Source organism: Bactrocera dorsalis, chromosome 1, assembly GCF_023373825.1.
Source record: "Bactrocera dorsalis isolate Fly_Bdor chromosome 1, ASM2337382v1, whole genome shotgun sequence".
Taxonomy (NCBI): domain Eukaryota; kingdom Metazoa; phylum Arthropoda; class Insecta; order Diptera; family Tephritidae; genus Bactrocera; species Bactrocera dorsalis.
This window is the reverse complement of record NC_064303.1, coordinates 89142966-89165764: the sequence shown is the minus strand read 5'-3', so window position 1 is coordinate 89165764 and position 22799 is coordinate 89142966. Positions and strand designations below refer to the sequence as shown.

The following is a 22799-nucleotide window of genomic DNA, read 5'->3' as shown; positions in this document are numbered from 1 at the left end:
CTTTGGACAATTTCGATTCCACATTCATGGAGAGCATGACAACTGCCGATTGGATATGGGTTTGACAATCATACAAGTCAACAATCATCGGAATGGAGAGAAAAAAACGATCCGGAAATGCGATGCTCATTATTTTTTTCGATTTTTATGGTTTGGTGCATACCGAATTTGTTCTAGAGGGACATACGGTCGATAAGAAGTTCTATTTGGCCGCATCGAGGATTTTGTGTGAGAACATCCATCCAAAACGGACGGAATTGTGAAAAACAACCCATGGATTTTACACGAAAAATGTTTCGAGGACTGGAAAAATCGTTGGCATAAGTGTATTATATCTGGCGAGAATTACTTTGAAGGCGATAAAATAAATATTAATGAATAACTAAATATTTAGCGTTTTAATTGCAATTTCCGGGTACCTTGTGTAAAATTATTTTGATTATCAAATTGTCTTTTGGCCGTATTATTCAGCTATAATTTCAAATATTTCATGCATATAAACTTACATTTTCTTCAATTTCACTTCGTCACAGCTCTCCAGTCGTTTATAGCTGATGTTGCATCTATCACGTCCGCCACTCAACCTACCACGCACACCGTAAGCGCCGTGCGTTGGTTCCGAAGTGCGATGTTCCAAAAAACTACAACTTTTTTTCAAACTAACACCAGATTTGGAGCTATTGCGCCAATATTTTAGCATTTTATGAAATGTGCCATGTTCACTACACTCGAGCGCATCCAAATTGTCATTGCTGTCGAAACTTGTGCTACGCAATGTTCTATACGAGCTCATTTTCGAGCGTTATACGAATTGAAAATGATTTTAAAATGCTTTAAACTTGTGTGATTGAAATAAAAATTGCGTTCAAAACTTTTATTATGCCACATGACGCGTTATCTTTCGCAACCGCCAACCGCAAACTGTTTAAAATCGAAACTGAGCTACTCGCCGCCACTAAAAACGAGGCTTGTCAGGCTGCTGGCCACTGGCCGTTTACTCGGTCCACGCCGTTATGGAATGTGCATGTGTAAGCGATTACAATTACATTTCCTCACTTCTTAAATTCTATTGTGCCTTATTTATATGCACACACTCTTTCTCAATCAAGATTTCTTTTTTCTGTGCACTCTGTCAATGCATTCATAAAAATATACGCGTCTAATTGCCACTTCAAAAGTTGTTATTGCGAAACTGAATAGAATTATTTACAATAATAGTTCGGCTCAAGTCGGTTCGCAAAGCGGCTTACGAGCCGTCGAGCTGTGTAAGTGAATACTTTAAGCGCACAAGTGCATTCTGACGCGAAACTCTGTGGACTTGTATGGAAGTGCTTATAATCTTTTATAGTTTATATGACAAAACAAAAAAGTTCGGTTTTTTTGCAAGAAGCGGCGAGAAATCACACATTGCGACATAAAAACAATTATAAAGTGTCACGCCGAAGTGCTACTGTGCAGCTTAATGCCGCGTAATGCAGAGTAATTTAATTAAAAAACTTGAAAATTACTATTTTTTATGCGAAAGTGAGCGGAGAGCAGGACAAACGCTCAAAAACCCTCAGCACAAAAAAAAACTACTCAGCAGCAAAGAGCGCCTGCTAAAAGTGGGTGAGAACTACACAGCACATAACGCATTAAAGCAATACATACACACAGCTGCAGTCTAGCATTGTTTTTGCTTACTTATATAATTGTTGTGCGTCAGCATGTAATTAATATTGGACAGTGGTCACAATTTTTTTCTATTTCCACTACCAACAAAGGCATGTTCCAGCGTTGCGAGTTATAGAGATTTGTCCACAACGTCAGCTGAGCGCACATTCGCTCTCACACACATATTTACATACACATAAGTAAGTAAAAAAATTTACATATTTTTCCGCAAACAGTAAGTCGTACTTTTTATTGGCCTTTTGCCAGACTTTAAGGCGTCATTTATGGTTGACAATTGCAAACAACCCAATCTCTCGACTTCTTTGCGAGTGAATGAATACAGAAACGAGTAGGGATAGCTGACATGCCAGCGAGACAGATTGACTGTATACTTTTACACATTTTAGGAATTTAAAGGTTATTTACTATTTACTAAATAACTTCAAGAATCGGAAACTGTCAAACATTTGTTTTTTACCACCACCAGCAGGACATCTAAGAACTCTAAAACTCTGAGAACTCAGTGGTGCGTATTTGTTTTAAATATTCCACCAATAAATGTCGAAAATTTTACACTTTAATTACATCAATCAGAGCATTAACTAATTACATTAATCGGATTTCAGAGCCCAATCCAATCACGTAAGCCCCATCGATATCGCTCTCCATATTATCGCATTACTACAACATTAAACAAAACTTCAAGATGTTCGAGGTCGTTAATCATGGTACATTTCGAAGACAGTTCCTGAGTATCTATGAGTATACTAAAGGGTCCTCCATTTCGTTCGAACATTTCAACTGGTAACTGGGCAATGGCACAGCGTTATAACGGTTGTCATTGAGGGTTACGTTCTCACCGGCATTATTTTCGACGATTTTGGATGAAATGGCAGCTCTTGATTCTCTTCAGATTGCTCTTCGTCCCAAATGCGACAATTTTGCAATGGTGTGTAAATATTATTCGCCTAGAAAAAATTATCGTAATTGAAGATATGTATCTTGATTTGGATTTTAACATTTTCTTGGACAATACTCTTCGCCAAATTTCTTGAGAAGTGTTTCGACCATTGGGAGAACCGTTAGCATAAGTGTATAATTTCGTATAATACATACCAGTATGTACCCGCTATTGTTATACACACAACTCGTCTACTCTGTTCATGTAGAGAAAATTAGATACATATGCAGCCCGATATTTGTCCAAGTTATACCACAGATATTAAAGGGTTACATTTTCAATTATACGAGGTTCGAAAATTAAGTAATGAGACTGATTTTATTGCCGCGCTTGTGGTAGACCTGTGACCTTGATATTCCCTTTCTCTTTTTTCGGCATCCCTCCCCTCTCCATTGATATACATACATATGTACCATCGCTCTAGCTTGTTTAGTTCGCCTGCTGCGTCAAGTTGAGTAGACGTGTGTTTGTAAGGCTCGTCACGAAAATGGAAAAACGAAATCAAGAGCAACGCGTCGCGATAAAATTGTTCGCCAGATTGGGCGAAACAGCTTCGGAAACGTACGCTAAAATTGTAAGAGTGTATGGTGATAGTGCTCTTAGTTGTGCCCAGGCTCCCAATGGTTGTCTCCGCGCGCCCCCCGCCCGAAAAAAGCTCGCATGAGCAAGTCGAAGGTGAAAACGATGATTATTGCCTTTTTTGATAGCCGTGAAATCGTCCACAAAGAATTCGTTCCACCGGGGAAAACTGAATCAAGTCTACCATTGCCAAGTACTCGAAAGATTGCGGAAACGAGTCAACGGGGTGCGCCCAGACATCGCTCGTAACTGGATCCTTCATCACGACAACGCGCCGTGCCTCACCGCCTTCAGCGTGTCCCAGTATTTGGCCTCTAAAGGGATCGCCGTGTTGCAACAGCCACCTTATTCACCCGACATGTCACCCTGTGCCCAAGGGGACTACTTTGAAGGGGATGGCAGAGTTGTAGAATAATTTTCTAATATACGGTTTTATCGGAAAGAGTCTCATTACTTAATTGTCATACCTTGTATATCTCACACATTGCCCGATGTTTGCGGTAAAAGGTCAAATATAGGTACTGGGGCCCAAATATTCGGTACATATGAAGGGGCTGAAAGAGTTTTTGTTAGATTTGGAGAATTTTTGAATTAAAATAATTATTAGCGTAAAATTGTAGCCCGTTATATTAATTACTTCTTGGTTTGTGGACTGGAAACTGAACGACTCAAGTGGAATTTAAAATTGTGCTATATGAGACGTAAGCAAGGTTGTACTCCGAATTCGCACTTTTTCACCCTATAACATGGGAATATGAGAATAATGTCATGTATTAAATTTAGTCGAAGTCGGTCGGGTCACGAGATATGTGATTCCAACTAAAATTTGGCCGAGCCAATTTCACCCCGACTTCTATAAATAATCGGTTGTAAAATTTAAAGAGTCGTTATTAACTTATCGCGCTTGTAGCAGTTTTAAGCCGTACAGTTATATGGGGTGTCGGCGAAGTTAAGATACGATGTCATTCCTTTTCATACTATCGATAGAGAAGCTAAAGTGATTTGTCCTGAGCGAATTGTAGCATAAATGGCTTCGGAGATATTTACAATAAAATAATTAGAGGGCATGCCACACCCACTTTTTCTAAATTTTTAGCCCACAAGAGTCTCTTATTACTGCGGTCCTCTGAGCCAAATTATAATTCTTTATCTTAATTAAGCCTTTAGTTATGGCACTTTATAGGTTTATGATTAATGGCGTTTTGTGGGCGTGGTAGTGGTCCGATTATGGTCATCTATGAAATCGTCCTTACTTTTTAACCCCATATCTATCTCGATTAACCCTTTCAGCCCCAAAGGACTTTTTAAACGATGTCAAACATATATAGAAGTTGCTTATAAGCAACTTCGGGGCTGAAAGGGTTAATTCGTATATATATGGACTTGTGAATAGACAGACGGACATGCCTAAACGAATCAGATCGTCACGCATATTAGGCATGTCCGCTTTTAACTTTTCTGTGATAAAAATTTCAAATGGATAAATGCTACAATGTCTAAGTATAGGGTGAGCCATCTAACGTTTTAAATTTGAATTATCTATATTTTGAGATTGGAAGCGTCAAATACCATTCGAAAAGAGACAGATATTCAGTAAAAAGTCTAAAATTTACGAAATGGGATTGGGCAGAAAATCGTTTGACCGAGGATGGTCAATTTTACCGAAAAATCATCTTTGCGGACGAGGCTCATTTCCACCTCGATGGTTACGTTAACAAGCAGAATTGTCGCATTTGGGGCACAGAAAACCGCACGTAATCGTCGAGAAGCCAATGCACTCAGCACGAATCACTGTATGGTGCGGATTTTGGTCTGGTGGAATCATCGGCCCATTTTTCTTTGAAAATGAAGAAGGAACCGCCATAACCGTCAATGTGAGCGATATCGCGCGGTGTTAACCGAATTTTTCTTCAAGCAAATTGAAAAGGAAGACTTGGACAACATTTGGTTCCAGCAGGACGATGCTACGTGCCATACAGCATTCGCCCTATCTTCGAAATTTAAATTTTTATATGGCCCACCCTATACCATCGTCACTCGATGGAAGTTTCGATAAAAACGCGCTTTAGGGTTTTATCTGTTGAAGCTGACTGACCCGAGCGCTTCTATTATACAGTGAATTTTTCATTGTAAACTTCTTTTTCACCATTCTAGCAATTTAATGTTTTTAGGACCTTAAAGTGTACCTAAAAAAAATATTAATAATAATTCTAGCATGGCAAGTCAGGCCAAGACTCCTTTCAATTGTTAGTCGCAAGTCTCGTTCACGTATTGAAAGTATCGCGACAGTACTTTATTGATAAATAATATCTTAAAATATACGAAATATCTTATGATATACGACAACTAACACACAGAAGGGTTACTCACGGTATATTTCAATTTTATTTTCTAGTTATTTTCTCATTTTAACATTTTTCTCTTAAAAATACATTTTAATATACTTATTTTATATTTAGCACGTGATACTTCCAAGTAATTTAATTAGCAAAAGTGCGATTTATTACCAAAAATAACCTTTCAACTAACCCTTTTACTAAACTGAACTAATTAAATATAAAAATATAATTATAATTGTTTTAATTTACATTGTCGGAATTTAAGGGTCAAACACTCGGCGACCTAGAAAAAATACTCCGAATTCGCTTTGATCATTTGAAGCCAATATAACTGCTAATTGACTTTTGACCGCTCGCTGTTCATTGCTCATAACTCGCCTCAACGACACATGCCGCTGGGCACAGCTGTTGCTGCAACCGAGCTCGAACACCTCCAGTGGCTTATCACTTTATCAACGTCCATTTCCAACTGTTCCCCACAAATTAGGATATAATTTGTAAAAGGCAAAGGTTTTCGGCAGATCATCCCGCTGCGGATAATACGCGCCGCACGCACCGGACAGACAACCCGAAATGAAGAAAGATAACGCAGAAGGGCGCCTTATGAATTGTGGATGAGCGCACCTTTTTCCCCCAACACAGCTGTTTGATGTGGCACAAACCAAATGAAAATGAAAAGTATGAAAAGTACATATGTATGTGTGTGTAGATCCCTTAATTGTGTGTGGTTATCCTTAGCCTTTTCGCTTGGACCGTCGAGAAATGTTGGCGAAGAAAAGTGCAACGTCAGCAGTATGTTCGCTGTGTGACATTTACAATGTGTCTGCAATTTATATGTCTTACTTTTCGCTGTGACGGCATAAAGTCATTAATTTATGTATGTGTGTATGTATGAATGTAGGTGTGTTTGTGTGTGTGGGTTTTTATTTTTCTGTGAATTTTGTAATCTGAGTAGAGCAGTTTTACTTTTAACTTCAACTTTTCACTTATCTGCTGAAGTGACATTTGACCAGCGTGGCGTTGCCACTTACAACTAACGCTTTTAATACAAATTTCTCCCGGCATTTACCTAAATTGAGTGCAAAACTTTTTGTGTGCCAACTGACTGCATTAATTAAGTGCATTTCACTGGTTGTAAACATCAACGCGCATTTTGCATAACACTTTTAGTACATGTGGACCAAATGTGGGCTTTTTATATATCTACATACATATGTATGTATGTACATGCAACATTATCACCACGTCACGCTTCGCGGATAATAAATTTCGCACTCTGATCAGGTTTGCCTTGCACTCATTCACGATATAATGTCAAAATGTCAATCCTGTTGCTTTTCGTAAAATTTTAGTTTTCAAATCAAATTATCCACATGCATATGTGTGTATACATATGTATGTACATATATGATACATTAACGGGCAAAAAATAGTAAGACTTTCTTCATAATTTTAAGGGGTTACATGAGTTTCCTTTAGAAAAACAGAATTTTTCAACATTGTTTTTTCTCATACAAAAAAAACTTTGAAGTCGGCCATTGCGACGCCATTTCCGGCGATCATCTAACGTGATGTTTAAAATTTCATGAATATCAGTCGGGCAGTTCTTGAAAAATCTTTTCAACCGACTTGAAAAACACAATTTCGAAAAAACGCGTTTAAAGACGGTGCATTTATCCTAGCTAGTAGCACACAAATTCTCAAGACTGTATCTCCGAACCTATTACTCAGATCAACTGAGAGGTGTTGTAGAATTTAATAAGAACATAAAAAATCGATTTTTTTTGAAACCCCTAAACCCATGTAACCTCTTAAAATTCTTAATTTATTCTTCAAAATCTGTGTCGTCCCTCTGAAAGTAATTCCCCTGGATCCTAATACACTTGGTATTCCTTGTTGACAGTTTGGCCGATCAAAGGAAATCCGAGTTCAGACATCTTGTTAATCGCAGGAAACTGCGATTTACTTTGACGTATTTTTTTTAGATCCAAGACTCATCGCTAGTACTAATACATTTCATGACATCCCCATAGTCGGAATACATTGTTTCACAGAAGGTAACCCGACGCTGTTTAAAATAAAAAAATTTTGTGATTTTGGAACCAGCGCGATTGGTTCACTTTTCTTAGGCCCAAATGTACTTTCGAAATGGTTTTCACTGATCTTTCCGATATTCCAACTATTATATGCCAGGAAGATCTCTGACTGTTAATTGTCGATCCTCAACCTTTATGTTATTAACGTATTGATCATCAGTTGATGTTAATGGACGTGGTTTGTCGTCAACGTTTGCTCGACCCTTTTTGAATAATTTTTACTAATCAAAAACAATTCCTGGCGACAAGCAAGGCTTAAACCTTTTCCAACATTCTGCATGTTTCGGCACCACAAATTTGATTTCGCACACAAAATTTAATGGAACTTCTTTGTTGAATAATTTCACTAATCGTAAAAATCGCCGAATGCATTTTATGTACTCCAGAAGCACAAATGTATAATAAACACTAATGATTATTTTGATGTGACATTTGGCACAGATGTCACTGATAGTCATGCCAACCTAGAAAAAAAATATTTCGACGAATGATGTTTCGCGAAATTTGAATAAAAAAGGCTTACTATTTTTTGGCCACAGTGATTTATATAGGTTTTTGAAGGCTACGTCTGTATTCACATTTATTTTGGTAGACATTTTTCGACTGAACTTAAAAAAATATCTTTTTACAATATATTTGTACTAAGCAATGCTTAAAATCTTCTAGTAAAGTCTCTTCATATCCTATCTGTCCAAAGAAAGGGTCAAATTTCTGATGAATGTCTGTTTTAACAGCTGATCGTCTACTGTCAGTTTCTCATTTGAATACTTTGCCACTGCTAGTGCCACTTCAGGAATGAAATTGGCTCACTGTTATAAGGAGTTAGGTTGGATATCACTGGTATAATTTTTCAAGAATAAGACGAGATTCAAAGAATTTGAGGAGATTCAACTTTCAGGAAGAAGACAAGTGCATTTATTTTAGTAACTATGGGTTCAGTCAAATGCGAAAGTTTTCCAATACAAGAATTTGATTCCGATTGTTCAGTTTATATGGCAGCTATATATTATAGTGGTCCGATATTGGCAGTTCCGACAAATGAGCTGCTTCTTGAAGAGAAAATGACGTTTGCAAAATTTCATAACGATATCTTAAAAACTGAGGGACTAGTTCGTATATATACAGACAGACGGTCAGACATACTGATCATTTATATACATATATACTTTATAGGGTCTTTGACGCTTCCTTCTGGATGTTACAAACTACAAGAGAGCGGTAAACATCCAACTGAGAGGAATGTTCAGCGACATCAAATTGCAATCCGTATAGACTTTTTTGGTAAGTTGTCTAGAAAAGGTTATATCTCGCGAGAGAAACAGAAAATAGCATGTATTCAAGGAAAAAGTGTTAAAGTTATCCAACAAATGGGCATAATAGGCCGAAAGTTTACATGCATATCTCTAAATCTATCTATAAATTGCTCACTTTGAAGAATCTGAATGGTGATGATCTCTCATCGACTAGAATGTAGAGTAGATTAATTAAATAAATAAATTATAAAAGTGTCTTAAGTTAACAAGGGTTATTTTCTCCTATGATGTGATCACAATGAGCTTAAAGCTGCCTTATCCAAAATCTCGATGCTTAATAACACGAAATGTTCTCACTGAATCATTGAATAACTAAAAAACCTATTATTTATCCTCAAATATTCATCGTTGGTTCAGAGTTTACCTTTAATCCAAAGGATCGGTAGATCTCACTGGGAAAGATATTTGTCCTTTGCGTTACCCAAAAACTTCTTCAAGAGTATCAGCTCACAGATCGACGATATATGTACGTACCTTTTGAGCTTACTATATATTTATTAAGGCGATCGATATTAATCCTAACTACATCGATTCTCCAAAGGTGTGTCTACCGACATATTTCCATCTCGGCCTAGCAAAGGTTGAGGTATGGAGGAGAAATGGACTATATAATTCCACCTCGTCTTCATTCACTGCACAGAATCTTTCACTTCTATCCGTATTTAGCCTTAAACCAAACCACCACGAATCTCTCCAGAGAGCTAAACCGAATGAGCAGATTGGAGAGAATTCCAAAGGCTTGCTGCTCCCCGCGGTACCATATTTAAGTCTCCGATCAGACCTCGTAGTGTACTACTTGTGTACTACCCGTTAAGCCCTTATCAAACTCGTTGACTGGTAATATTTGTCGCTTGTATTTCAAATGTCTATTCAATAGTAGGAATCCCATTCAAAGTCAATAATGTCAGTTTAAGCAGAGTATTATAGCACTATTTCCGACAAGACTATGCAGATATTTCGAGCCAAAGCAACAGAAATAGTGTATATTGGATTTCAGTTTCCTCCTACGACAGCCATGCCTTACATGTGGGCATATTCTACCTCCTGCCCGCTGGGCATCTGGGTGGGTGGATAGTATCCAGTCCGAACACCTACAATTACGAATTTAACTTCTAAGTGCAAGCCATTCAGAGGAATAAGTCCTTTTACGTTTCACTTCGGGCCAGAAGTAACTCGCAATCACACAAGTTCTAATTATTGCCCAGCACTTGCCGAGCTTTCTGGAGGTTCATAGCGCTAGAACGCAAGAACACATTGGAAAACTGACTCGCTTCCATACGGATGAAATTGAAGTAAGGATGACCTCCCTAGCTTTACAGTTTCCAGCGATTCCTCTGCGGCCGGGCACCCATACAAGTCTTATATGGAAAAACTGGTAATTTTTCATAATAACTGGATGTGAGCGCACATTCAGTGAACTGTCAAGTTAGTATAACCGCTCGACTTTCGGTGAATGTGAGGGTTATGGATAATTTAAGCTTCATGTCTATGTTTGGTAACGAAGATCTACGCAATATTGCAAAAATATTATTCCGAAATTTGAAATTCAAACTACAAGGTATAGATATTTCCTATGCATATCAAAACATATTCACAATGAAAAAGAGAAAGCAATAAAGTATCGATATCTACATACATATATAATAAACCATAAAAGCCTACCCCAATGAAAATTAAGTTGTCAATAAATACAAATATGTCCTGTTGTAATTAAATTGTTTAAAAAGTAGTCAGGTACCTTCCCTAGCAATAAAAAGAAGCCATGTTACACCATAAGAGTGACATTTCAGCACCTTTTCGTTTTATCAGCGAACCGTTACTAAGTGTCACACTTATCGTTGCGAAGGCATCTACTATACGGATAAGTCCTGCCATTCATTTACTTAAGTGCACAACTGTTGAGCGCAACTTCCTGCTTGCCTCTTGGTTGCCGGCAACCACGCGTTTGTATGTGTGTGTGTGTGTGCGTAGAAATGAGCACGTGTCAGGAATGCGCCATGTGTTGGTGGATTAAAACGTTCATAGTCATTAGCGACACTGCATTTTAATTGCTTCGGTTTTAATTTCTTCTTGAACATCGTCCTTTTTCTTCTTTTTCATTTCCTTTGACATTTGTTACATTTAGGCCAGTGTAGGAAGCAGTTCGTAGGCGTTGAAACTATTAATAAATGTGGTTTGCAAACATTTAAAACGTGCATGTCATGTGAATATCATCATTACGGTACTCATTAATACGTAATGTGACGCGGGATAAAATATAAATAACTGCCTGTTGATTATTCACACTTAAAAAAGTCGAATATTACAATATTTACGACTGCAACTTGACGTTTTCTCAAATTAGTTCCAATTACCTTTCGATTCTCGAATGGAGTAACGTCGAGGATATGAAAACAACTTAATTTTTGGCAGATGTAAGTATCTTTGGGATAATCATAATAGGGCAAAGTATAATGAAAAATTACTGACATTACTAAATCTAAATAGATCTATAAATTTTGTAAGTAAATCTTCTGTTTAATTTGCAACAATGCTTCACAAAATAGGATTGTTAAAAAAGTGAAACAATATGATTCTCCAGTTAGTCCTTAGAGAACAGAGCCGTGCTTCAATTACCGTTGCTGTCACATATTGAGTAAGTTGAGCGTTGAGTAAGAGTTAAGAGTGCTGGAGTGGTCCTTAAACGTCCAACTTGCTATATCTAATACTTTTGTAGAATTTCCCTAAATTCTGGAAAAAGCAAAGGCTGGTGCTAATCAGTATTGGAAAAGTAAAGGAAAAGGAGATCCCAATTTGTCATCAGCACACTGTCCACTATGCACGCTTGACAACGCGGGAAAGCTGTATGAAAGGCTACTTAAACCCAGACTCGAAGCGGCTATCAATGAAACTGTAGGACTTTCTGCTTGACAACACGGCTTTAGACCCCACAGATCAATCTAGGAGCTATGAAATGCGTCATTGAAAGTGTAGAAGCCGCACAGCGCAGACGGCATAAATATTAAGGAATAATGTTGCTGGCGACTTTAGATATGCGAAACACCTTCAACAGCGCTAGAAGGGTGGATATGATTGACGCTCTCGAAAAAAGTTGTAAAATCCCCGACTACTTTAGAGCTGTTGTGCGGAGCTACCTTAGTACCGGAAAACTGCTGTACCAAACTGGAGAGGGATCACGACAGATAGCGGTCATGTCAGGAGCAGCAACTCAAAAGGACAGAGCTACTACTCCTAACAAGTAAGCACATACCCGAAATAAGTATTCAAACGACTACGGATATTCTTAGGACACAAGAAGCAATAAACTACCTAGATGAAGGACTAGCCTCCAGACTAACCTTCTGGGTACAAATCCAACACGCCGCAAGAAAGGCAACGAAGATCACTTCCCAACAGAGCAGACTTGGCCCAACCAAGAAAAGAGAGAGCTCCTAATGTCGATGACAATCAGCGTCCTATTATATGGAACTGAGATCTGGGCGTACGTGCTTAAAACGGAAAACTGCCGTAAAGAAGTCGCCAGAGTGCACCGCACCGCAGCCCTCAGAGTTGCAACAGCCTACAAAACAGTGTCAGGCAATACAATACTAGTTTAAAACGGCAATGCCCCATTCGATCTTCTATCATACGAAGGGAATAACAAAAGCGCAATAGAACAAATAAAGAAAAATACAATAACAACATGACAACAAAGATAGGAGAATGAGAGTCGCGGTAGAGTCAGACTAATAAAAGATCTAGAGGTATGGACAAGCAGTAAATTTGAAGAAGTCGATTTTTACACAGACCAGTTGTTATCCGGCAACGGATACTTCAAAAAGTACCTCCACAGAATGGGAAAAGTCGAAAAGCTATCATGCATATACAACGACGCTGATTACACATTCTTTGGGCGTGTGCTTTGGCAACGAGAAGTCACCGCCGTAGAAGATCTCTTCAGGCTGAAGAATGAAGCACATAGGGGGATTATCCAGAAATTCGCAACAAATTTGCTACTAATGCCAAAAGCGGGACCTGGACGCAGGTGCGCAGACGTAAATATATCAATGAGAAGCATGGAACGCCACCCTGAAGTAATGCAAATATGGACCCAAGGTGGGCGACGGTTCCCTATAGAGGAGGTTTTTTATTGACCTCCAAGTGCTGCATACCGATGCTGCGACGACGGAAGGCATTTTCGACAAATTTGACAAGGAACTCAATACAAACAATATTATAGATATTTTCTAGAGAGAGTTTTACTTCTCAATTGTTTTCCGTGTCATTCTCATTCATAAGTTCGTATGGATAAGATTACTCCAGTTATAAATGCCATATTGAATATCCGACGTTAATACGTATAGTATTAAACGGAAGTTAACACAGAATCTCGGTGTTTTCCTTGGTCCTTGTTCCTCGAATCGACTTAATAATATGATAGTGGTATTGCCAGTGACTGTTTCACCTTTCATCAAACACTCTATGTAGATCACACCTTGAGGGTCGGGTCTTACAACCCTGTAGACAGCCTTTAGTTCTTCGTGGATTCATGTTTCGTTACGAAATGACGGAAAAACTCATTTGGATTGCGCTTAAATAGCATCAAGTACTTCTGTGAAGTGGTTTCTCAATTGGACTTGTTATCCGTAGAGAGCAAACGCGGCAATTGCGCGGAAATATCTAACTCGTACCCTATATTTCGTAACCATGTTCTTTAGAGATGCCTACGGTCTTAAATATGTAACTAATCTTCAATCAACGATGAGCCACTACATAATCTTGGACTTTTATCATCCGTGTTAGCCATTTTTTTCACACTTAGTAAAAGTAATCATGTCGAATGCCAACTTTCAAAGTAGTATAGAGGCGAGGTGGAGGCATTTAAACACTTTCTTTCCTACTGTCCAGCTTTTGCTATCATAAGATTGAAACATCTTAGTAGTCAGACCTTCGGCGCAGTACACGAATCGGCTGAAATTGTCGATAGCCTTCTCAACAAGTTTATGATAGGCTAAACGTACCTGGACGGATTACGGCGGTCCCATTTTTCCAAAGTTAGAAGTTGGATCCTTACGAAAGACTGGCATTGTCAGCTGTTTCAGTGGGATCCTTCGTAATTCTTGAACGGCCAGCTTACTTAACTTAATGTGCCACTCGGTTGCCAGATAACAGGACTTCTGGTGTTACTTATGTATGTATGTATATAATAAAGTTTTACATGATTCTTGTTATATGTATATACTTATGTACATCAATGAAACATTTGGCAATGTGAACGAGGGATTTATAATAGTTATCGTAAAATTTTCAACACACAATTAACTTAATTTATATTTAATCCGCAAAGTTCGGCAATTTAAGATTATTTTGCTGACGAAACAGAAGTTTCATTGTTTTTCTAATTTACAACAATCAAATAAAACTTTCAAATCTTTTGTTAAACTGTTTCAGAATTAATCAAAGCCTCCGTAAGCCATTGTTAGTTGATTTGAAAGACTTGTGTTTATAAATATACATACATACATACACACTTATGTATGCGTGTTGAGTGAAATAAAATTTTCTAATTTGATTGAAGCCGAAAACTTTTCCAGCTCATCAACTTCAACCTATCATAGTCTTATCGCTAACAGATGAATAACGGAATAACATTTTGCGCTGACGCTCCGTTATGCTCGCATCGTTTTAACTCCTCTTAACCTATTTAGCAAATTTTCGCTTTCTAAGGCATAAAGGAGACATAAAGAACAAAACAGGAAAATAAAGCACAAAACTTGTTTACAACTCACATATGAAAGCGATGCGAAAAACAAAGTTTACCACCCTGTGCTTATACGCACCCATTCACCGATTTCATCCTCAGCACTTTTGTGTCTGTTTTCTTGAAAATGTTCCTTTGGCACAGATTCGCACAAAACTCGATTGCATTAGAAACTCAGTTTTCTTCACATCTTCATCGCATTGTTGTTTTGTAAGAAAATACACGAAACTGACTAAACTACTAACACACTTATAAATATACATACATATGTATGTAAGGATATGTGTATGCATGGGTGTGCTGTTATGTAAGTGCGTGATGTAAAATGTTTGAAATCATAAAAAGCGAGAAATGAAACTTAAACTGACACAAAGCGCGAAGGAGCGAGCACAAAAGCATAAAAGTGTGTCACTGCTCAGGCAAAGACATACGCACACAAATATTGTATGTGTGTGTATGCTTGCAAATGTGTTCAGGACGATTTATTACGACTCACAAACGCGAGTGTGACAACAAAAAGTTACAATGTTGCGGGAATGGCGAATTCGAGCAAATACGAAATTCGTGGGTGGTGCGACATAACAGCTCTTTATATTTGTACATATGTATGTATGTATGTTTATACATTTTTGTATTCATACATACATATACATATATGTACCCAATAAACCTTTCCATAAGCGAACGACAATAGAGTTATAGAATAAGCTTATTGTAATGATTTTTCGAAAACATTTAATAAGCATATTTATGAAAAGTTTATTTAATTTTAAAATAATAATACTTTTATAAACGTGCTTGAAAAATTATTCACATAGTAACAACATAACAAATATGATTGTAATTGACTTAGGCCTCGCTATAGTTTTGTAGCTCCGTTGTGTACATGAAACTTACAAAAAACTTACGCTCGCTACAGTTTTGCAACAACACTTGCAACAGACTTAGGCTCAATACAGTTTCCTAAGCTTACTGTTTCGTTTACCGTTATTCTGTCGCGCCGTTGTTATAACGCTATAGCGTCTTCACATTTTTCATTGTCATTGTAAAATTTTATACGAAGTGAATAAGGTGAGAGTGAACATAATATCTTAAAATAATTTAAAATGCCATATAAAATAAAACAGTGTGTTCGTAATGAGTCTAGTGAAGTTGTTAGTTTGTTATTAAGTGCAAAAAAGAAAAAAAAGAATAATGAAGATGAGGATATTGCAACCAGCTCCAGTCAAAATGATTTTAGTGAAGCAAATATTATTTGTGATGAAATAAATGAAACAGAAAATGAAATTTACAGTTCTGAGGAAAATGATAATGCTGAGCTCTTAATTAATAACGCGGATATAAAAAGAGATCTTGCTATTTGGTCAGTTAAGCATACTATATCAAATAGTGCAATCAATGAGTTACTGATTATCTTACGAAAAACTTTTCCATATCTACCACGGGATGCAAGAACTTTAAAACAAACACCTCGTGATGCACCTATAACTCAAATACAAGGCGGCAATTATGTTCATTACGGCCTAAGAGATTGCCTTACCGATTTTTTAAGTCAAACAACATATTTAAATGATATAATTGATTTAAATATAAACATAGACGGACTTCCAGTAGCGAAAAGTTCCTTAGCGCAGGCCTGGCCAATTTTAATTAACATTAATGGTACGGAGGCAGTACAAACTGTTGGCATTTATAGTGGAAACAGCAAGCCAAAAGATGTTAACGAGTTTATACAACCTTTTGTGGACGAATTAAGAGAATTAATGAACGAAAATTTTGCATACAAAAACAAAATATATAAAATTAATTGTCGTGCCATCATATGTGATGCTCCAGCTAGGTCGCTGCTAATGGGAATAAAAAGTCATACAGGCTACAGTTCTTGCCATAAATGTAACCAAAGAGGTGAGCACATAAATCACCGTATGGTGTTCAAATTTCAAAAAAACAGCACATTGCGGACGGATGAAAGTTTCAGACAAAGATCGGATACAAATTTCCACAAAGAATTTAATCACATGGCCATAGAAGACTTATCCGTAGACCTTATAAAATCCTTTCCTATGGATTACATGCATGTTGTTTGTTTGGGTGTTGTGAAAACATTGATGAATGCTTGGATTCAAAAAAAAAACCAACCATATTCACTTACAAATCAAAATATAGTTCACCTTAACGATCAGCTACTGTTTTTAAAAGGAAAGCTACCACGCGAATTCCGGAGAAGTACGAGAGATTTGAAAGAGTTCGAAAGATATAAAGCGACTGAATTTCGAACTTTTCTGCTGTATGTTGGGCCGTTTGTATTAAAAACTGTTTTAGACGAAAAACGGTATTTACATTTTCTGCAACTCAGTTTATCCATGAGGATTTTATTGGACAGTAAGCAATGCCAAACTAACAATAGATGTGCTGATGAGTTATTGCAGAGTTTTGTGAAGTTATTGCCTGAGTATTATGATGCATCTATATCAGTTTACAACTTTCATTGTCTCACTCACCTGGCTAATGATTGTTTGCTGTATGGATCAAGCGAAACTATCAGCGCCTTCAAATTTGAAAATAAACTTGGAATATTAAAGAGACTTAAAAAAAAGAACATATCGGTACAACTATATAATCGTTGGGTGGAGCAAAGCATTAATCCCTCAAGTCAAGGAAATTTTGAAAAGAAACAATACCTTTTTTGTCAGAAACCAACCGAAACAATTATTACAGCGTTGGAAATAATATTTATAAAGTCTCATCAATAATAAATAGCAAAGTTATTGGTCATCAAGTTTTGAATTTAAGATCTATGTTTCAAAATCCGCTAGAATCATCTCTTCTCAACATTTGGGAAACATCAAATTTAACACTTTCGCAAGACACTTACGAACATCTTTCTAAAAATATAAATAAAATCTGTGCTCTTTCCAATAAAAATAATGAGTTCGGGTTTTTTCCAGTCATTCATGATGGCGGACAAACAGATTAATAATTTCAACAACATCTTTCAACAAACACAAAATTTATCTACACTCCAAACAGTATATAACGATTCGATTAAAAACCCTTTACAAGTTGAAGCTGTGTCATTTGATGGTAAAAATATTTGCTTATAATAGATTTGTATGCACTTTCTATCTTTTTTTCATTAATTTCTAGAAATATCTCAAAAATTTGCTGCGAGTCTTGAACCCATGTTCATCAGATTGACGAACGAGATAACTTTATTGCGTCAGGAGGTCAAATCTCTGCGTAAGGAAGTCAGTGAGTTAAAACAGGACAGATATAACATAGAATTGGTCATCCCACAACAGCCATTTCAAACAATGGAGGATTTTTTAAATTTTGAAAAACAGCTACAGGAAGATCCAAATTTGTTTGCTTCATTCGTAAGTGTACTAAAATACTAAATTAATTTGTTGGATAATCAATCATTTGTTTTTTCTTATTTTTAATCAAAGGAAATGGAACTCAAAACTGTTGCAAAAAAGCCCAACTTTACCAAAAATTGTTGGAGAAAATTATTGGTAGATGAACTGGCGGAAAAACTATGCTGGAAAGGGACGGAGCAAAAAAAAGTGTACGCAGTCTAAGTACATCGAAATCAATTAGAAGTAAATACTTAAATGTTTTTTTTAAATGTATATATTAATTTATTTTTCACAATTTTTTCAGATGCTGCAATTGCTATTGGAATCGAAGAGGATGAATTCATCCGGAACACAAAGTCTTTCTTCCAATTTGCCAAAAACCGCCAAGAAAGCAAAGAAAAATATAAATCAAAAAAAATTAGCTCAACTGTAATCTCAAATGAAATGAAATAAATGAGAAATAACAAATACAACAATTTAAAAACGCTTACTTTTTTAAATTTTTCACAAGCTTATAAAAATTTTGCTAAACTAAGCTTATTGTAAGCATGTTTAGAAAACTATTATTTCAGTAAGCTTGTTCTATAATTAGACTTCTAAGCTTGTTGTATACTTCGACTACTAAGCTTATAGCGAGGGATCGTTTTTCTTTATTCTATAATTATTAAAAAGCCTTTCACAACAGTAGTCACTACAGTTTCCTAAGCATAAGGCTTAGGGCAACAAGCTTGTTACAAGTTATTTTCAAAGCGTTTTGGTATGTTGGGTACATGTATCTACCCACACTAGTCCAAAATTGCATGTGTGAAAAACGGTTGTTTGTCACTTTGAGTTATTAAAATAGTTGTGTGTTACTTACTTTGTCATGAGAAGAACCTAACTTGATTGCCGAACATCTTACCAATATTGGTTAAGCGGGGAAATCATAAATTGTTTGTGTAATATCCAGTATGGAAGATCTTTACTCCTTCAAAAATATTGAGAACTAGTAGAGTTCCAAACGCTTTATGCCAAGTTTTTCCTTAATTAAGTCTTGTGGAGGATGGAGTCTGATGTAAAAGTTCACATAAGTGAGGAAAGTTCTCTGAGGGCCATTCACTTGGGAGTACCCAGAAACGACTATTTGACATATGGCTCAAGCAGCGCACGACTTGCGGTTTTAGACCAAGTATCCATTTGTAGGCTAGCTAAAGTGAGAAGGCGAAACATCCCACCCCAGGGTTGGGCACTGGGTCTCGAACCCGCCATGTAAAAAACACTACCAATGAAAAGAAAAAAATAGCCTCGGATGAGAGACACCGCTTTTGACGAGGACCATTGCAAACGTATTAAAGATTACGATTTAAGGGCATGCACCTGGAATGTCCGGTCCCTTAATTGAGAAGGTGCCGTTGCCCAGCTGGTTGATGCTCTCGTTATAGTAAAAGCTGACATCACCGCCGTCCAAGAAATGCGATGGACGGGACAAGGACTGAGACAAGTAGGTCCGTGTGGCATTTACTACAGTGGCCATATAAAGGAGCGCAAATTTGATATGGGATTCGTGGTGGGAGAGAGACTCCGTCGCCGAGTACTGGCATCTATGAGAAGTGCCTGCCACGATGTCAAAATCATGTTTAGCGACTTTAACGTCAGGGTGGGCAAGAACGTATCTTTGGCACAACGGTCGGTAAATCCAGCCTCCATGCTGAAACATCACCAAATGGGTTGAGGCTGATCGATTTCACCGGAGCCCAAAATAGTCTTATCTGTAGTACTAGATTTCAGCATAGTAAAATTCACCAAGCTACCTGGCTGTCTCCGGAACGAAAGGCCACCAACCATATAGATCATGTTCTGATAGACAGAAGACACGTGTTTTAGAGGGCATACGCTCCAAGGTCGTAACATTGACTCGGACCACTATCTTGTTGTAGCGAAAATACGCACCCAACAAACAGAAGGAAGGTTCTATGTACGTCGAGAAGCTGAAGCAGACAGCCGACTTTTTACTCGACTTGCACTCCTGCTCTCTCCCGTCAACAACTCGTTATAAGAGAACTGTGAGTCCATTGGTTTTTAAAAAGGCAAAAAAAGCTGGTACGATGAGGAGTGCCGTGTCGCGGCAGAGCGAAAACGGACAGCCTAACTCGCAACATTGCAGTCAACCAAAACACGTGCGGGATCTGATAGATACCAAGAGTTTAGGAAAAAGAAGACGCCAAAATGCGTTAATATAAAGAGCTTTGCAAACTGACCGACAGAGGTAATGCTCGAAAAATCTACGAAAAGATGCGGCGATTAACAGAAGGTTTCAAGACCGGAGCATACCCTTGTAGAACCCCCAGATGTGGTCTTGTGACTAATGACAAGAGCGTAATAAAGTTATGAAGGCAACAGTTCTCCAACTTGCTGAACGACGGTAAAAGTAAAATGCCAGGAGAAGGCGAGCCCGATTCACAAACGATTACGAAGGAGCACACGCTCCGTTGCCTGATCATGAAGAAGTTTGAATAGCAATTACCCATCTGAAGATCAACAAAGCGGCTGTGACCGATGGATTACCGGCCCAGCTGTTCAAATGCCGTAGCGAGAACTGATAAAGAGCATACATCAGCTTCTTTGTAGAATATCCACAATCTATGCCAAATACCGTGGGATAAGCCTCTTTAATATCGCATAGAAGGTCTTATCGAGCGTGTGAAACACTGGAGTCCATAGTCAACAAACTGATTGGAACTTATCAGTGGGGCTTTAGACTGGAAAATATACTAACGACCAGGTTTCCACCATGCGTCGAATAGTAGAAAAAAACCCGTGAAAAGAAAATCGAAACACACCAACCCTTCGTCGATTTCAAGGCTGATTTTGACAGCACGAAAGGAAACTGCCTCTAGTCGCTGTGTTTGAACTAACTTGTTATCCTCGCAAAGCTTATACGGCTGCATAAGCTGACGTTGAGCAACACCAAAAGCTCCGTCAGGATCGGGAAGAAACTCTCCGAACCGTTAGATACGAAGCGAAGTTTCAGACGAGGAGACTCACTATCGTGTGACAACCACCAACAACAATATAAGTCTTGAAATCCAATGCAAAATCACTCATGCCAACAGGTATTACTTTGGACTGAGCAGGCAATTGAAAAGTAAAGTCCGCTCTCATCGAATGAAGACCAAATTCTAGAAGTCCGTCATCATTCCCGTCCGGTTATATGATGCGAAGAATGGACAATGACAATGTCTCCCTTAGGAGTGTTCGAGAGAAAGGTTTTGCGTAAGATTCATGGTACTGTGCGCACTGGCAACGGCGAGTACCGCAGTCGATGGAACGTTGAGCTGTACAAAATATATAACAACATTGACATAGTCCAACGAATTAAGAGACAGCGGCTGGAGTGGTCTTAAGCTATCCTCAACTCCAGCTTTGAAGGTTTTCGATTTAGTACCCGCCGGTAGAAGGAGAAGAAGAGGAAAACCACTCCGTTGAAGCGATGAGATAGAGCAAGACATGGCTGCACTTGGTATCTCAAATTGCCGCCCGATTTCGAAAAGAAGAAACGACCGCCTTGTTGATTACTCGGCTACAACCACATAAGCGGTGTCTACGCCAGTAAAGAAGAAAAAGGTACAATGGTTACCACTATTGTAACAAAAGCCAGAAATACTAATTGCCTTGTATTTGCCAAACCATCGCGAATAGAACAAACAACTGGCATAAGTATCATACATACTGGTATAATCAAGAGATATACAAGTACTATGGTATATTTTTTTAACTATAACTAAATTCAAACTAACTATGTATATCAATGTGAAAATTTTCAGCCTCAACCATAGTGGTCATAAAACTGTCGCAGAGAAGAGGCGAATTATATTTCTATGGACCTTATACGAAAAGATAAGCCATAAATAATGCAAAAATTAACAATAGCTCTAATGAACACATCAAGTTACAACGTTTGCACCCCTAATTTTGCAACTGCAATCCCGCAACTTTCTACAATTAACCGAGGGTGGTTAGCAAACCGTTTGACCAGGTACCGGACTTGTGCAAACCCACATTCTTTCTATTATTGCAGTTTAACCATTAAAATAAAATTACGAAATATTTTTGTACAAAAACTTATTGTTTTTTTTTGTGGAAAGACTTTTTTTTCGCATTGTTAGCGCCAATTGAGGCAATTCGATTTGGAATTGGGTTTCTAGGCTACTTACATCGCATATGCAAATATATCGCGTGTGATAGGTACGCTTATGTAAATGAGTAGGTATGCGCTTGGACGGACATTATCGTAAAATAAATTGGCAACGGGCAATCGGGCATTGATTTATGGTGATTATTACAACTACAATGCATGTCCTTTGTATATCTTTTTATGGAATGCCTATAAATCTTGGTTTCAGCAATTAGCTGATGAAGAGATTATGGGATTTTTATAACAGTTTCGCCAAATCTCGCACTCAAATCTGCTTAGCATAAATAACTGACACGGCGTTAATAGCTCATATATAGTTTTGACAATTTTATTAGAAGTGGCATGTACATATAAACACTATATTTATATATTGTACATATATATGTATATCGATATATATGTATATAAGTACCCAACTCAATTTTTATTTGAAATAATAAAAGCTCTTAAACCATTGCCGGCGGGTCTAATAAATGACCACTGTAGCGGTCATAAAGTATCACCATTTTATGTGTGGTAGTTATAACGGCGAAGGTGGCAACGGTTGTGGGCGTGTGCACTTGTTAAGCTATCCGATTGCCAATT

General features: G+C 37.7%; 2 protein-coding genes across 2 annotated transcripts in view; one reads left to right on the top strand and one right to left on the bottom strand.

The window, feature by feature from the left end:
* The window catches only part of LOC105233638 (rap1 GTPase-activating protein 1), a 314608-nt gene extending 313554 nt beyond the window's left edge, over window positions 1-1054 (bottom strand). The window contains exon 1 of the mRNA XM_049446353.1: window positions 507-1054. Within this exon, the coding sequence (XP_049302310.1) occupies window positions 507-793 (287 nt within the window). The 5' untranslated portion in view covers window positions 794-1054. The remainder of the gene's footprint in view (window positions 1-506) is intronic.
* Window positions 1055-1216: 162 nt separating this feature from the next.
* The window catches only part of LOC105233535 (uncharacterized), a 75463-nt gene continuing 53880 nt past the window's right edge, over window positions 1217-22799 (top strand). The window contains exon 1 of the mRNA XM_049446360.1: window positions 1217-1853. The gene's annotated coding sequence lies outside the window, so the exon portion shown is untranslated. The remainder of the gene's footprint in view (window positions 1854-22799) is intronic.